This window comes from Barbus barbus, assembly GCF_936440315.1.
Source record: "Barbus barbus genome assembly, chromosome: 18".
Classification (NCBI taxonomy): Eukaryota; Metazoa; Chordata; class Actinopteri; order Cypriniformes; family Cyprinidae; genus Barbus; species Barbus barbus.
In genome coordinates, this window is record NC_136746.1 from 31,123,206 (window position 1) to 31,139,536 (window position 16,331).

At 39.3% G+C, this 16,331-nt stretch overlaps 1 protein-coding gene across 1 annotated transcript in view; it reads right to left on the minus strand.

The window, feature by feature from the left end:
- Positions 1 to 80: 80 nt before the first annotated feature.
- Positions 81 to 16,331, minus strand: part of LOC306884310 (inactive tyrosine-protein kinase 7-like) — an 88,612-nt gene continuing 72,361 nt past the window's right edge. The window contains exons 19-20 of the mRNA XM_079440058.1: positions 5,520 to 5,698; positions 81 to 1,870 (exon numbers count right to left, since the gene is read on the minus strand). Coding sequence (XP_079296184.1) covers positions 1,710 to 1,870; positions 5,520 to 5,698 — 340 coding nt within the window. The 3' untranslated portion in view covers positions 81 to 1,709. The remainder of the gene's footprint in view (positions 1,871 to 5,519; positions 5,699 to 16,331) is intronic.

Genomic DNA, 16,331 nt, shown 5'->3' on the forward strand with positions numbered 1-16,331 from the left:
TGCTGCAGGGTCACATATTATACATGGAGGAACAGAAATGTTGTTCAAACAGTTGATTTTATGGAGCACAGATGCAGCGAGGCTGTTAAAAACACAACTGTTTAATGAGAGCAGCATTACATCTGGATTACTGTGACCTTTATAAAGCAGAATATAAAAGCATCACGGTGTGCAAGCCTGCCTTAAAGATAACCATGAACAGACAGTGACGATGATCACAAAGATTAAAAACAAATAACAATAATAATAATAAAAGTACATATGAAAAGATAATATAAAAGCAGTTCTTAAAAACAACAAGCATTAACTGCATTACAAAAGATACTGTAAAAAAAACAGCAAATAAGTCCTTCATGTTCTAGGCACTTTTATTTGTAAAAGTCAAAGTTGACCTGTTATTTTGATCTGTTCACCTGATGAAAACAGTCCAGGATGTGTTTCTACTGCAGGGGTCTGAATGAAACCAACACTGGCCACATCAAAATCAACGAGGCACAAAACCTTGATCATAAACTCACACAGTCCTCAAACAACATCATACATCAGCGCTTCTCAACCTTCATGACTCCAGGCACAATAATATCTGCTGTAATGCAAAAACTATTTGTTATTTATATTTATATATGGACACTCCTGGTTTCTGTGCATTAAATGTCACAATTCCAGAAGTTTAAGGAGCTGAATGTTCCTCAGGGTTCCTCCTGTTTCAAACCAATTCATTTATGTGACTTTTCCAGTCATTCGTGATTCACTGGATCAGGATTAAATATAAATTAACTTGATTTTTAGCTGTTTTAATGCTTATTTTAAATAATTGTTTTGAGACCTCCCCTACTGGACCTGGTTGAGAACCACTGATCTAATCACAACACATCAACATAACACCTTAAGTTTGAAGTGTAATCTGCGTATCATCTAAGTTTGTCAGGTGTGTTTGAGAAAAACAATCCAGAAGGATTTTGCAGAGACAGACAGTGAACTGGGAATTACAATAATATGTGATTAATCATGGCTTTGAAATGTTCGCAATCTGAGGTGTTGCATATTTATTTATTACAATAACAGTCACCTGTGAGCACCTCAGAGAAACAAAGATCACATTATCATTAACAGCAATCTCTCTGTCATCACAAACACACACACACAGGTTAATTAATGAATTTGTTATTGTATTACAGCTTTGTATATCAATCTCTAACTAAATCATTAATCTCTGTTTCCCACATACAAGTGACTGAACTCCACTAATGATGTGTTTCATGACAACATCATCCTGTGAAAAACGCACGCACACACACACAGATGCATGCTCTCACACACACGCGCACACACGCTCACACACACACACACACTCGCACGCACGCACACACACACTCGCACGCACGCGCACACACACACACACACTCGACTGTATGCACTGCTGATTCCAGTGCATGACGAGAGCCGCAGGCGTGACGTGATTCCAGCATCATGTTTGTGCAGTACCTCCTCCTGTGTCTGTAACCTGATGGATCTGCGATTGTCCTGCGCTGCAGAGGTCAAAGTTCATCCTCGGGGTCCCTGAGGCTCCAGCGAGAGGAAGGAGCTTCTACAGAAGCGTAAACAGATCATTAATGGGACAGAAGCGTGTTTGATTCTGAGCGAGTCTCGAAGCAGACTCTCACGTCTGAAATGTGTGTGATTGAGTCTCTGATTGCAGTCGTGATCCTCTAGACTTTGGTGTCTGTGGGAGAATCAGTCAGAATCTGAAGGATCTCGCTGAACGTGGGCCGTTCTTTAGGACTGGACACCAAGCAGCGGCTCATCAGACTGCAGACGTGAGCAGGACAGTTTACTGGAGGAGACAAATGCAGAGTACCATCCTGGAGACCTGAGACACAGAGAGACACATGAGACACAGAGACTCACATGACACACAGAGAGACACAAAGACACGAGATACAGAGACACACACAGAGACACACATGAGACACAGAGACACACATGAGACACAGAGACACACATGAGACACAGAGACTCACATGACACACAGAGAGACACAAAGACACGAGATACAGAGACACACACAAGACACAGAGACACACATGAGACACAGAGACACACATGAGACACACACGAGACACAGAGAGACACATAGACACACACGAGACACAGAGAGACACATGAGACACAGAGACACGAGATACAGAGACACGGATGAGATGCAGAGAGACACACACAAGACACAGAGACACACATGAGACACAGAGACACAGAGAGACACAGAGACACACATGAGACACAGAGACACAGAGAGACACGCATAAGACACACATGAGACACGGACACACAAGACACAGAGACACACATGAGACACAGAGACACAGAGAGACACAGAGACACACATGAGACACAGAGAGACGCGCATAAGACACACATGAGACACGGACACACAAGACACAGAGACACACATGAGACACAGAGACACAGAGAGACACAGAGACACACATGAGAGACAGAGAGACGCGCATAAGACACACATGAGACACGGACACACAAGACACAGAGACACACATGAGATGCAGATGAGATGCACATGAGATCTTATATATCGTCCTCCTTACCATGACAAGGACTTTTTAAGTGAACTTGCTGTATTAATCGGGGATTTGGTTACCAGGCATGAAAAAATAAAGCTGTTGGGTGATTTTAACGTTCATGTTTGCTATACTTCTAAACCATACTCTGTCTTTTGACTTTACTCAATGGGTTTCCTGTCCAACACACATCCATGGTCATAAGCTTGATCTGATATTAACCCATGGTTTTTCTATTTCAAACACTGAAATCAGTAATGCATCTTTCTCTGATCACAGTACTGTCCCTCTTACGGGCCGAATCCTTAATCCATCACTGGCACGTTTGACTCGCTCTCTTACTCAACATTCTAGTGAAGAATTTTCTGTAGCCTACCGTGATATATGCAACTCTCTGGAGTCAGAATCTACTCCGTTTAATCTGGACGCTGATGCACATCTTAATCTTTTTAATTCTACCTGTAGTGACATCATGAATTCTATTGCCCCCCTTGAAGTATAAAAATCATAAGCTTGTACCTGTGCCTTGGCACACTGAAACTACACGTACTCTGAGACGGACTTGCGGACAGGCTGAACACAAAAAGGAAGAAGGACAGATTGCAGGTTTCTTATGAAATTTTCAGAAACTCCTACAACACGTTTCAGAAACCTGCAAAATGCAAATATTTGTCTTTAGTAATATAAGTAATTGTCACAAACCTCAAGTTCTGTTTTCTACTATTAATTCTGTCTTAAATCCCTCTGTGCATTCTATTCTTGAGCCCTCAACTTCACTTTGCAACAATTTTGGGAACTTTTTGTTGAAAAGATCACAACATTAAGATCCCAGCTGTTTAATTCAATATATATTTTGCAGGATGTTCTATTATGTTCTTCTACCTGGTCTGAGTTTGAGCCTATTGATTTGATTTCATGTGATGAAATTGTTGGTCACCTAAAACAAACTATCTGCCCTCAAAATATAATTCCACCTCTTTTTCTTAGACGAATCATGGACACAGTTGGTTCTGGTCTGTTATCGGTTATTAACAAATGTTTGTCTACCGGTTCTTTTCCTAACAGTGTTAAATGTGCTGTGGTGACGCCTTGTCTTCAAAAAAAATGAAAATCCCTCCTTTTTCCAATTTTTGTCCTATTTCTAATCTACCCTTTATTTCAAAGATCCTTGAAAAAGTTGTACTGACTCAATTACAATCTTATCTGACTGCTAATTCTGTTCAATAGATGTTTCAATCTGGCTTTAAAGCTTTACACAGTACTGAATCTGAATCCCTTTTAAGAGTCTCAAGTGATATCTTTACAGAAACTGATTCTGGGAAATCCATGGCTTTAGTTTTATTAGATCTGAGTGCTGCTTTTGATTTGGTTGATCATGAGGTCCTGTTGACACGTTTGGAGACATCTGTGGGCCTGCGTGGCACAGTCTTACAGTGGTTCCGTTCCTATCTGTCCAACAGGAGTTTTAATGTTCGTATTGGTCATCAGTCCTCCTCTAGTATACCTCTTAATTGTGGAGTTCCACAGGGATCAATCCTTGGGCCGGTATTGTTCACCCTATATATGCTACCTCTGGCTTCCATTTTTAACAAATATAAAGTCCCCTTTCATCTATATGCTGATGATACTCAGATCTACTTTCCTTTAAAGCACAATGATAAAAACGGCTTACAACCGCTGTTAGCCTGTCTAGAAGAATTTAAGCTTTGGCTCTCAAGTAATTTTTTACATTTAAATGAAAATAAAACCAAAATCATTCTATTTGGGCATAAGGAAAACTGTGTTAGATTTGACAAATAGATCAGTGCTGTTGTAAAATCATGTTTTTATCATCTCCGTCAACTTTCTAAAGTAAAGCCCTTCTTATCACTGAGTAATTTACAAACGGTGTTCCATGCTTTTGCAACAACTTGCTTAGATTATTGTAATTCACTTTATTATGGTGTTTCTCAGTCTTCTCTCTCCCGTCTACAGTTAGTGCAAAATGCAGCTGCTAGACTTCTTTCTGGTACCTGCAAGTATGAGCCAGTAACTCTTATTTTATCGGCATTGCACCGGTTACCCATCAAATATAGAATTGATTTGAAAATTCTTCTATTTTTGTATAAAGCCCTCAACAGTTTGGTCCCTCAGTACCTGACACACCTGCTTCGTCCATACACCAATTCTACAACATTGAGATCTACTGATCTCTGTCTACTCATCGTGTCTAGATGTAGACTTAAAAAACGAGGTGATTGCACTTTAGCGACTGCAGGTCCAAAAGTCTGGAATAGTTTACCTCTTCATATCAGATTAACCCCCTCTATTTCTGCTTTTAAGTCTGCTCTAAAGACATTTCTTTTCTCTAGCTTTCAATACCCCTTGATCATTAGTTCAATTGTTGTTTTGTTAGTGTTGTGTTTTTAATTTGATGGTCTTGTTTTATCCATCTTATTTCTGTTTTTATTCTATTCTGTACAGCACTTTGGTTGTTTTTAAATGTGCTTTAAAAAATAAATATTGTATTGTATTGTACTGTATTAATAATCACATTAAGTCATTTCACAATTCCTGTTCTTCCAGCCCAAAATTTAAGACCTCTTAAAATGATAATAACTTGACTTTTGTTCCATTTAAGATATTTAAAGTCATTCATACAAGGGCACATAAACTTAAAAAAAATAATGGTGTGCATGGATAAATCTTAAAATAAACACTGCAATATGCCATACAAAATACGATTTGTCCATTTTGATTTTATGGTGACTTTTATGGCCTTACATTTGATAAAACAGAATTTAAGATTTTGAAGGACCCGCTTAACGCTGTAAATACAAACACCTCACTGTCCTCACTCAACATGATTGATATCAATATGATCAAATGCATTGACAGGATTGATGACGGACATGGACTCTCTCGATCACACAGCTGAGGTCATGTGACATCACGTCTGCTCACCTTCCAGCACCTGCTGGTCATTGAGCGCAGGGTACGGCAGCTCGCCCAGACTGAACACCTCCCACATCAGCACCCCAAACGCCCAGACGTCTGCCTTACTGGAGAACTCGCCCTCAAACACACTCTCAGCCGACAGCCAGCGCAGCGGGATCCAGACCTGCCTGTGCTGATAGTACTCGCTGAACACACACACAGAGAGAGAGAGAGACACACAAACACACACAGAGAGAGAGAGAGAGAGAGAGAGAGAGACACACACACAGAGAGAGAGAGAGAGAGAGAGAGAGAGACACACACACACACAGAGAGAGAGAGAGAGACACACACACACACAGAGAGAGAGAGAGAGACACACACACACACAAACACACACAGAGAGAGAGAGAGAGAGAGAGTATTGTATAATTTTGCCGTAGAATATAGGTTATACTAACAAGAAAATGTAAATCATGGAAGCAATCAATATACTAAATACTGTGTTAAAATAGCCTGAGAATGAATGCCTGTCTATGAGCAGTGAGTTCATATGAGATGCACTCAGAGGGAGAGCTAGTTGGAAATTTCCATACCATATTTGAAGAATATGTAAAACTAAGACCGTTGACAGTTGAGTCACCTCAAGATAATAAAGATTATGCATGTTTTTTAAAAAAGAGCAACGGCAGCCATATTCCACAATTAGATAATAAACAAAGTGGGCTATGAGATAATGGTGGCAAACCGACCAGGTATAGCAAATAAAAAATAGAAGGTTCTAACATAGATAAGAGAAAGGTATATAAGGTGATGTACCAACACTTGAAAACTCAGAGGCAGTTGATGTGGCGGCTGCGTTCTCGGCTTTGTTATTTTGTTATAATAAAGTCTTTTCTTTCACATTTGAAACTCTGCTGTTTTGAGCCTTTCTAATTGCACCAACTGAGATCCAGATCAGCAGCGACCGCGGCGGGCCACGACAAGAGACACACAAACACACACAGAGAGAGAGAGACACACACACACAGAGAGAGAGAGAGAGACACACACACACACACAAACACACACAGAGAGAGAGAGAGAGAGAGAGAGAGAGAGAGAGACACACACACACACAAACACACACAGAGAGAGAGAGAGAGAGACACACACACACAGAGAGAGAGAGAGAGAGAGAGAGAGAGAGAGAGAGAGACACACACACACACAAACACACACAGAGAGAGAGAGAGAGAGACACACACACACAGAGAGAGAGAGAGAGAGACACACACACACAGAGAGAGAGAGAGAGAGAGTGAGAGCAGTGAACAGATATGGACATAATAATACTACAGGAAACATGGCGCAAAACTGATGAAGTCACTCTTTGTCAAACAAACAAACCTCACATCCTCTAAGAAAATCCATAAAACCACACAAGAAAATGAAAAATGGTTTGATTTAGGCTGTAAAACCATAAGGAAAAAATTAAGACAATTATCAAATCAAAAACATAGACAACCAAACAATGCAGATTTACGCCATCAATATTGTGAAGAACTTAAAAAGTATAAAAGTACACTCAGAAAAAAGAGAGAACAGTACATCAAAAATCAGCTAAAAACTATTGAGGAATCCATAAATTCAAACCATTTCTGGGACAACTGGAATTCCCTGCATAAAAAACATCCTGAACAAGCAGCCATACAAAACGACACCTGGAAAAATCACTTTAAACAACTTTATAGTGAAATTATAATGACCCCAGAACAAACCCAAAAATATGAAAAAATGATTCCTATGGAACGTACAATTGGTAAATATCAAAACCCATTAGACTACCCCATTACAGAAAATGAACTGATTGATCAAATCCAGGCCCTAAAAAACAAAAAAGCAAGTGGTCCAGATGGCATCCTCAACGAAATGCTCAAGAACACAGAGCACAAATTAAGATCGGCTCTACTAAAACTGTTCAACTTGGTTCTGAGTGTTGGTCATTTCCCTGAAAGCTGGAACCGAGGACTCATAACGCCCATATTCAAGAGTGGAGACAAATCAGACCCAAACAATTACAGAGGCATCTGTGTGAGCAGTAATCTGGGGAAGCTGTTCTGCAAGATCATCAACACAAGACTTGTACACTTCCTTACAGAGCACAATGTCCTCAGCAAAAGCCAGATTATAGAACAACAGACCACATCTTCACCCTACACACCCTGATCCACAAATACATTAACCAAAACAAAACCAACATATTTGCTTGCTTTGTAGATTTCCAAAAGGCCTTTGATTCAATTTGGCATGAAGGTCTGCTGTCAAAACTTCTAGAATCAGGTATTGGGGGTAAAACATACAATATTATAAAAACAATGTATTCAAACAATCAATGCGCAATTAAAACTGGAAATAAACGAACAGAGTTCTTCACTCAAGGACGGGTGTGAGGCAGGGCTGTCCACTATCACCGACCCTCTTCAATATCTACATTAATGAACTGGCAAAACTCCTGGAACAATCAGCAGCACCTGGCCTCACACTACATGACTCCAACATTAAGTTCTTGCTGTTTGCAGATGATCTGGTTCTGCTGTCTCCAACAGAAGAGGGTCTACAGCAGAACCTGGACATCCTGCACAAGTTCTGTCAGACCTGGGCCCTGACTATTAATCCTAACAAAACCAAAGTACTAACATTTCAGAAAAGACCCAGACTTCAGGGAAAGAGACACAATTTCACCCTTGGTACGACCAATATTGAAACTAAACTAAACTAAATTTTAAAGCCCTTAAAAACCATGAAGTGAACCCTGAAAAAAGTCCCCTGATTCAGATGGTCCTGAAGCTGCAAACACAGACTAACATGACTAACATCCAGCAGCAGGACACTCAAATAATCAGCCACAACATTTGGCCCAACCAAATTATAAAAGAACAAAAAGAAAATGATCTAACCTATTGGAAAGAAACAACAGAAAAACAAAGTAAACTTGAATGTTATTTGGCCCTAAATAGAGATTCCACAACTGCAGAATATCTGAGTACAGTGAAAGACTGTAAACTAAGAAGACAGATGACGAGGTACAGACTGAGCGGTCATACTCTGACTATAGAGACGGGCAGATATCGACAGCACTGGCTGCCCAGAGAGAGCCGCATCTGTCCATACTGTACTCATGGAGAAGTGGAGACAGAGCAACACTTCCTCACCAGCTGTCCTAACTATCAACACATTAGAGAGGCATTTTATCCACAATTTGAAACACTTTACCCTGACTTCAAAATGTTAAACAAGAAAACACAACTTCAGTATTTATTAGGTGAAAAACAAGATTGTATCTCACTAGCAGCAAGATACATTGATGCCTGTCACAAAAAGAGGGAGGAGTCAACAAATCAGTGATGCGCCCACACTCACACACACACACTCACACACACACACACACACTTTTAAACTGTTCACAGAATTCTAGAATTGATTTGTTCTATTTTGTTTAATTATATCTACACATGCATGTATTTTTTTATTTTTATTTATTTTAATGTTTTTTTTTTTTTTTTGTTTGTTTTTTTTTACACATACTTGTTCTATATTTAATGTAAACACAATGCTTTGGCAATACATTGTAACAATTGTCATGCCAATAAAGCACATATTGAATTGAATTGAGAGAGAGAGACACACACACAGAGAGAGAGAGAGAGACACACACACACAAACACACACAGAGAGAGAGAGAGAGAGACACACACACAGAGAGAGAGAGAGAGAGAGACACACACACACAGAGAGAGAGAGAGAGAGAGACACACACACAGAGAGAGAGAGAGAGAGAGAGAGAGAGAGAGAGACACACACACACACAGAGAGAGACTTTTTGACTTTTAACACTTCTTTAATTTACACCATTTCTCAACACATCACAAACAATAAAAATCAGCAAATTTAGCAATTAAAAACCATGTTTCCAAACTCGCTCAATGTCACTAGAGCGTCTTTCACACCCCACCTCATTTTGAAAAAAGGTACATTATCAGTTTGTTTATAATATGCAAATTCAACAGCAACCCTAAATTCTACCAATGATTTAAAAAGAGGCAACAAGTCAACATCTTGATCAGCATTTTTACATTGATGTGTTTTCAGGATTGCTAACTTGGCTTGTCCCAATAAGAAATTAGCAAGCACACACTGTTCACGCCATGGCTGCTTATACTTGCAACCAAAAATAAAAAGGGTCTTTGTAAAAGAAAATCCCAAATTCACAATTAGTTTTTCTAAAAGTACAAAAAGTGGAGTAAGCCTTGAACACTCACAAAATAAATGAAACAGTGTCAGAAGCCTTACAAAAAGAACATTCAGGAGTAACCATTTCATTAAACTTAGAAACAAAATTATTTGTAGCCAACACGCCATGAAGTATTCTCCACTGTAGATCTCCACATTTTTTAGGAATTGGAGGTTTATACAAAAGCCTCCATGATGGATTCACATCACTAGGCACAGAAAGGTAAGTCCTCCATTTAGTATCTATTCTTTCCCTCAGTTGTCGAAAATGTACTGATTTAACACAAATATGATAAACCATTTTCCTCCCCATACTTTGGAAATCTAAAAAATCAAACCCTTTTAATAAATTAACCTTAGTGTTTTCTTCAATTTCCAAATCTTTTGGGACAACTTTTAATGTCGGAAAGGTCTTAGAAAGCAAACCTTCATTTAACGCAGAATCTATAACAGAAATGAAAACTGGGGGGAAACAAGCTTTAAAGCTCTTAACTATCCCTTCCACCATTCTTACTGACCTAATCCCAACCTGGTCAGCAAGTGACTGAGCAGTCCGCCACTGACCTCGTCTTATATCAAGCAGGTCTATAATTCTAGTTACTCCAGCATTCAAAAACATTTTAATTACAGAGACTGTAACTTAAAGAAAGGATTAAAAAATAAAGGTTCTGCACACCCATAATTTTCATCACCCACTCTTGAGAATTTTAACATACTCCATGATTGAAAAATTGATACATGAAATTTAAAAAGCGAACCATTCACATTTTTAACATAAGGCTTCTCAATTAAAAATAGCTCTTTGTCAAGGTTTGTTCCCCCAAGATCTTTAAGAATATACAAACAATAATCAATCCACGGCATACCATCAGAAACGTACAACAATTTTTGCAGTGTTTGTAATCTCATTGCTGCAATTTTTGATTCAACATGTATAAGGCCTTGACCTCCCTCTACAACAGGAAGATAAAGGACCCCAGGAGGGAGCCAATAATGGCCATTCCAAAAAAAATCAATAAATGCCCTTTGAACCTTTATTATCAGTTCCTTAGGGGGATCTAACACTGTAACTTTATGCCACAGCATTGAAGCTGCCAGATTATTAATTACAAGGCATCTCCCTCTATATGAAAGCTGTGGAAGAATCCACTTCCACTTTTGGATTTTACCAATAACCCGGTCAGCCACTCCTTCCCAGTTCTTCTCCATATATTGATCGGTTCCAAAATAAATGCCAAGAACCTTTAAACCATCGTGAGCCCATTTGCACTGCTTTGGCAACTGAGGTGGTCCAGTACTATGCCAATCTCCGATCAGCAAAGAATTACATTTTTCCCAATTCACACGTGCAGAGGTAACATTCTGAAAAATATTCAAACATGAAATTATATTTTCAACGTCATTTGAATTTCTAATTATCAGAGTTACATCATCTGCATACGCTATAAGTTTTGTTTGGGGGACTTTAGGGCAACCAGGAACACCAAAACCACATAATCTTTTTCTCAGCAAACTCAAAAAAGGCTCAATAGAAATAGCATAGAGTAAACCTGATAAAGGACACCCTTGTCTTATTCCTCTTGTCACTGAAAAGGGCCTTGTTAGTGTACCATTTACTCTTAACATGCTATAAATATTACTATACATGAGCCTAATAAAAGACACAAAATTATGACCAAAACCAAAAGCCTCAAGTGTCTTAAATAAATAAGAGTGGTCCACTCTGTCAAAGGCTTTTTCTTGGTCCAAGGAAAGAAGGCCGATGTCAAGGTTATGTCTTTTTGACACTGCTATAATGTCTCTAACCAAAAAAAGATTGTCAAATATTGTTCGATTAGGGATACAATACGACTGATCGTTGTGAATAACAGTTTCAATGCAGGTCTTCAATCTGTTGGTTAAGGCTTTTGAAAAGATTTTGAGATCGACACACAGTAAAGAGACAGGGCGCCAGTTCTTCAAACAACCAAGGTCTCCTTTTTTGGGGATCAAGGTTAAAACTGCTCTCCGACAGCTTAAAGGAAGAATCTCTCTTTCAATACTTTCCTCCAAAACATCATAAAAGTCCTGACCGATTAAGTTCCAAAAAGCCTTATAAAACTCAGCTGAAAGGCCGTCCAACCCAGGTGACTTTCCAGGATTCAACTCCAGGACAGCTCTCGAAAGTTCAGCCATTGTCAAAGGACTCTCAAGATCCTTCTTGTCCTTCATTGATAATTGTGGTAAATCACTCAAAAGTACATCAGATTCTACTTCATTACATGCCTCTGCACGATATAAATCTTCATAAAAAGAAGCAGCAAAAGCATTAATTTCCATTTGTGCTGTTGATATTCTTCCATCTGGGAGTTTCAACTGATGAAGATGTTTATGCACTCTTGGTTTCCTTTCAAGTCCGAAGAAAAAAACAGTAGGAGAGTCCATATCATTTAAATGAGTGAACTTTGCCCTTAAAAGGGCAGTTTTGCCTTGTTCTTCTGCCAAGCTGCGTAGAAGAAACTTATTTCTTTCGAAGGAATCAGTGGAAATAGGTCCTGTAGTACTATGGCTGCTTTGTCCAAGGATCTCTTGTTCAAGGGCTTTCATTTTCTCTAGCAGGACACCCCTGCTTTGTGCAGTAAACTGTTGACAAAAAATTTTAATCTGCACCTTGCCCACATCCCACCATTGACTTAAAGATGGGAAATTAACTCTCTCCTCTCTCCAAGAATTCCAAAAAAGGTGAAAAGAGTGAATAAAGCAGTGATCCTGAAGTAACCTGTTATCGAAATGCCATAGTGCTCTATAAGATTTTGTGGACTCAACAGAAATCGCCATCGAAATATAGTGATGGTCTGAGAGAAAAGTAGGTGAAATAGAGTTTCTAAAAAACCTCCCCCTATTACATGCCTCAGTATAAAAACGATCAAGCCTGGCTCCAGACATATTATTTGAATTTACTTTCATCCAAGTATACTGTCTAAGCCCAGGAAATGTGTCTCTCCACAAATCAACAAAATTATAACAATCAACTATTTTTTGAAGTGCATTAGCTGAGAAAGGATGTGGTTCATTATGATTCCGATCCAATTGTTGATTTAAAGTGCAATTGAAATCACCCCCCAGCATAACAATATTAGTCTGGGGACAGTGCGATAATGCATCTGATAATTTTTCAAAAAAACGAATACGCTCTCGGCCATCATTTGGAGCATATACATTAAACAGAGACAAAATTACACCACCTAAGGCGACATCTACTCGTAAAATTCTTCCTGGTATGATCTCAAAACTGTTTAAAAAACCCCCAACCCGGGGTGAAAACAAAATTGCTACCCCTGTGCTAACATTTGTGCCATGGCTCAAAAGCACAGTACCTTTCCAATCGCTAAACCACTGTGATTGATTTTGCAAATCCGTGTGCGTTTCTTGAAGTAAAATCACATCAGCCTTTTTAAGAATTAAATAATTAAAAAGGTCATTTCTTTTTACCGTACTACGACAGCCATTAATATTTAAAGATCCAATATTAAAAAAGATCATAACAATAATTACAATGGGGTATAAAGCAAGCCACCACATCTGCTTTCCAACACTTTTCATAGAATCAATACTTCTTCAGACGCGAATTTAAACTTTTTCTAACTGTACTAACAAGTTTTTTTAGCCTATAACGTTTTGGTCTATCCAGTTCTTCTAAAGTCGCCTTTCGCATTACAGTAGCACCAGACTCAACAAAAAGTTCCAAATCAGGAAAATATTTTTCCAAATTGGGTTTTCTCTGATTTTTAGTAGCATCCAGAAAATCATTAAACTGCTGAACTGTGTACAAAGGAGATTTTGAATGGGAAGTAAAATAATTCCCCGCAGAATTTCCATCATGCTCTTCTCCAGTATCTAGACATTCACATTCAGAGTCATTCTCAGATAAGTCATCAGTTCTCTGTGACAACAGATCTATATCACACTGTACCAGGCTGCTTCCTTGTACCTGCAAAAGCAAGTGCTTTTCTGGACCTTTTGAACCACTAACTACCCCAGCAACATTGAGCTCCTCATCACCTTTCACACTTCCATGTACATGTGTACCAGTTACGGAAGCACTGTCTGTAGCTTCAATCTCCTGTTCAGACACATTAGAGCCCTCTCCACTGGTAGGTAATACAGCGGTTTCAACTGGCTGTTCATTGCCAATGCTTTCTACACCATTATTATCCACTGCAGTATTTAGGCCTCCCTGTTCTACAACAGAATTACCTTCCTTCTCCTTTTCAGCCTCCACATTTAAAGGACATGATTGTCTAACATGGCCCTGCTTCAAGCATCTAAAACATTTCATTGAATCAACAGCAATAAAGATCGTAAAATCCTTCCCATTCAAGGTCAATTTTACAGCAACCTCTAGATTTTGAAATTCAGCATTCAAAATCATATACGTTTGACGTCTAAATGACATGATATGCTTTAATTCTGGGTTTTTTAACCCAAGCGGTATCATTTTGATCGGACCCATTAATTTCCCATAACGCACAAGCATGCGCTCAAGTGTATCATTTGGGATAAACGGAGGAACATTGGAAAGGACAACCTTTTTTGAGGGATTGGACAGCGGCAAAACCGGGACAAATACATCTTTCACAGATAATCCATGTTCAACCAAATCATTAACCATAGACGTTTCCCTCAAAAAAATAACAACTGCCTTGTTCATTCTCGATGCAGACAAGATATTTTGCGCACCAACTGCATTGCTAGCAGCAATTAAACAATCTTCCACTGACACGGTCTCATCTGATAAACACTTACACCCATGTCTTGCAGTCAAGGACGCAAAGCCATCAGAATTCGATCCCATTTTACTCTCTTTCGCCGACAAAGTCAGCAAATAAATATTAGAAAACTACCGTAGTTTCAATAAGCTCAACCAATAAGTACCTTAATCTAAAAAGAGGAAAAAGGAAAAGTTTGAAACTCACTCAAACACGCCGCTCAATCACGCACACTCCTCCCGAAACACTCCGCACATGCGCACAGAGAGAGAGAGAGAGAGAGAGAGAGAGAGAGAGACACACACAGAGAGAGAGAGAGAGAGAGAGAGAGAGAGAGACACACTGAGAGAGAGAGAGAGAGAGAGAGAGAGAGAGACACACTGAGAGAGAGAGAGAGAGAGAGAGAGAGAGAGAGAGAGAGAGAGAGAGACACACACACACACACACACACAGAGACAGAGAGACACACACACACAGAGAGAGAGCGACACACACACACACACACACACACACACACAAACACACACAGAGACAGAGAGAGAGAGAGAGAGAGAGACACACACAGAGAGAGAGAGAGAGAGAGAGACACACAAACACACACAGAGAGAGAGAGAGAGAGACACACACACAGAGAGAGAGAGAAACTATTCAAAATAGACATCCCCATCAGAATCTGGACAAAGATTTCCGATAGTGTCATACTGCCTATTGCCCTGTATGGAAGCGAGATCTGGGGCCCAACGAGTAACTACAGCCATAAAGATTGGCACAAACACCCTTTAGAAGCTCTGCATGTAGAGTTCTGCAGAAGCATCCTTCAGGTGCACAGAAACACACCAAATAACACCGTCTCCCCATAAATATAATCATTAAAACGAGAGTTTTAAAGTTCTGGATCCACTTAAACTCTAGTTCTGAAGATTCTCTTCATTTTAAAGCACTACAAACACAAAGAATGAGTGCCCAAAAAAGTCATCTTTGTGTACTGGTGTCAGATCTGACTAACAAAGCACTCAATATCACCAACCCTGAAAAACCTGGAAGAATCAAAGAAATGATGAATGAAGAGAAGGAGACATACATACAGCACTGGAAAGAACAAACCAAAGACCAAAGTGGTCTCCAATGCTATCTGAAACTCAACAGAGAGCACAGTCTGGCTGATTATCTGATCTCAGTCAGGAATATAACTCAGACATTTACTGACGAAGTACAGACTGAGTGACCACCAGCTGGCCATAGAAAGAGGACCACATAGAAAGACGTGGTTACCTAAAGAAGAGCGAATCTGTAACGAATGTAGATCTGGATCAGTTGAGACGGAGGAACACTTTCTCCTCCACTGTGACAAATACACGTCCTTAAGAGACACACTGTACAGTCAAATACAGCAGATTATTCCTGAGCTCCAGTCACTCCATCATAATGACAAATTAAGAATATTACTCGCTGAAGGACCTGCTTCCTCTTTGGTAGCACAACATATTTATAAATGCCACAAACTAAGAAGTAAAGAGTGAACACATCTGCATTAGTAGTACCATTAATGTTTATATAAATATATATATGGATGTATTTTACATTTGTTTATTTATGGATTTATATTATATATTTTTGTTTTTACTCTGCTATGTACAATGCTTTGGCAATATGTATCTAAGTATGTCATGCCAATAAAGCAAATGAATTGAATTGAATTGAAAATTGAATTGAGAGAGCGAGAGACACACACACACAGAGAGAGAGAGAGACACACACACACACACACATCAGCTTGTGTGACTGAGCTTCATCAACACTAGATGGCGCTCTGCACGCA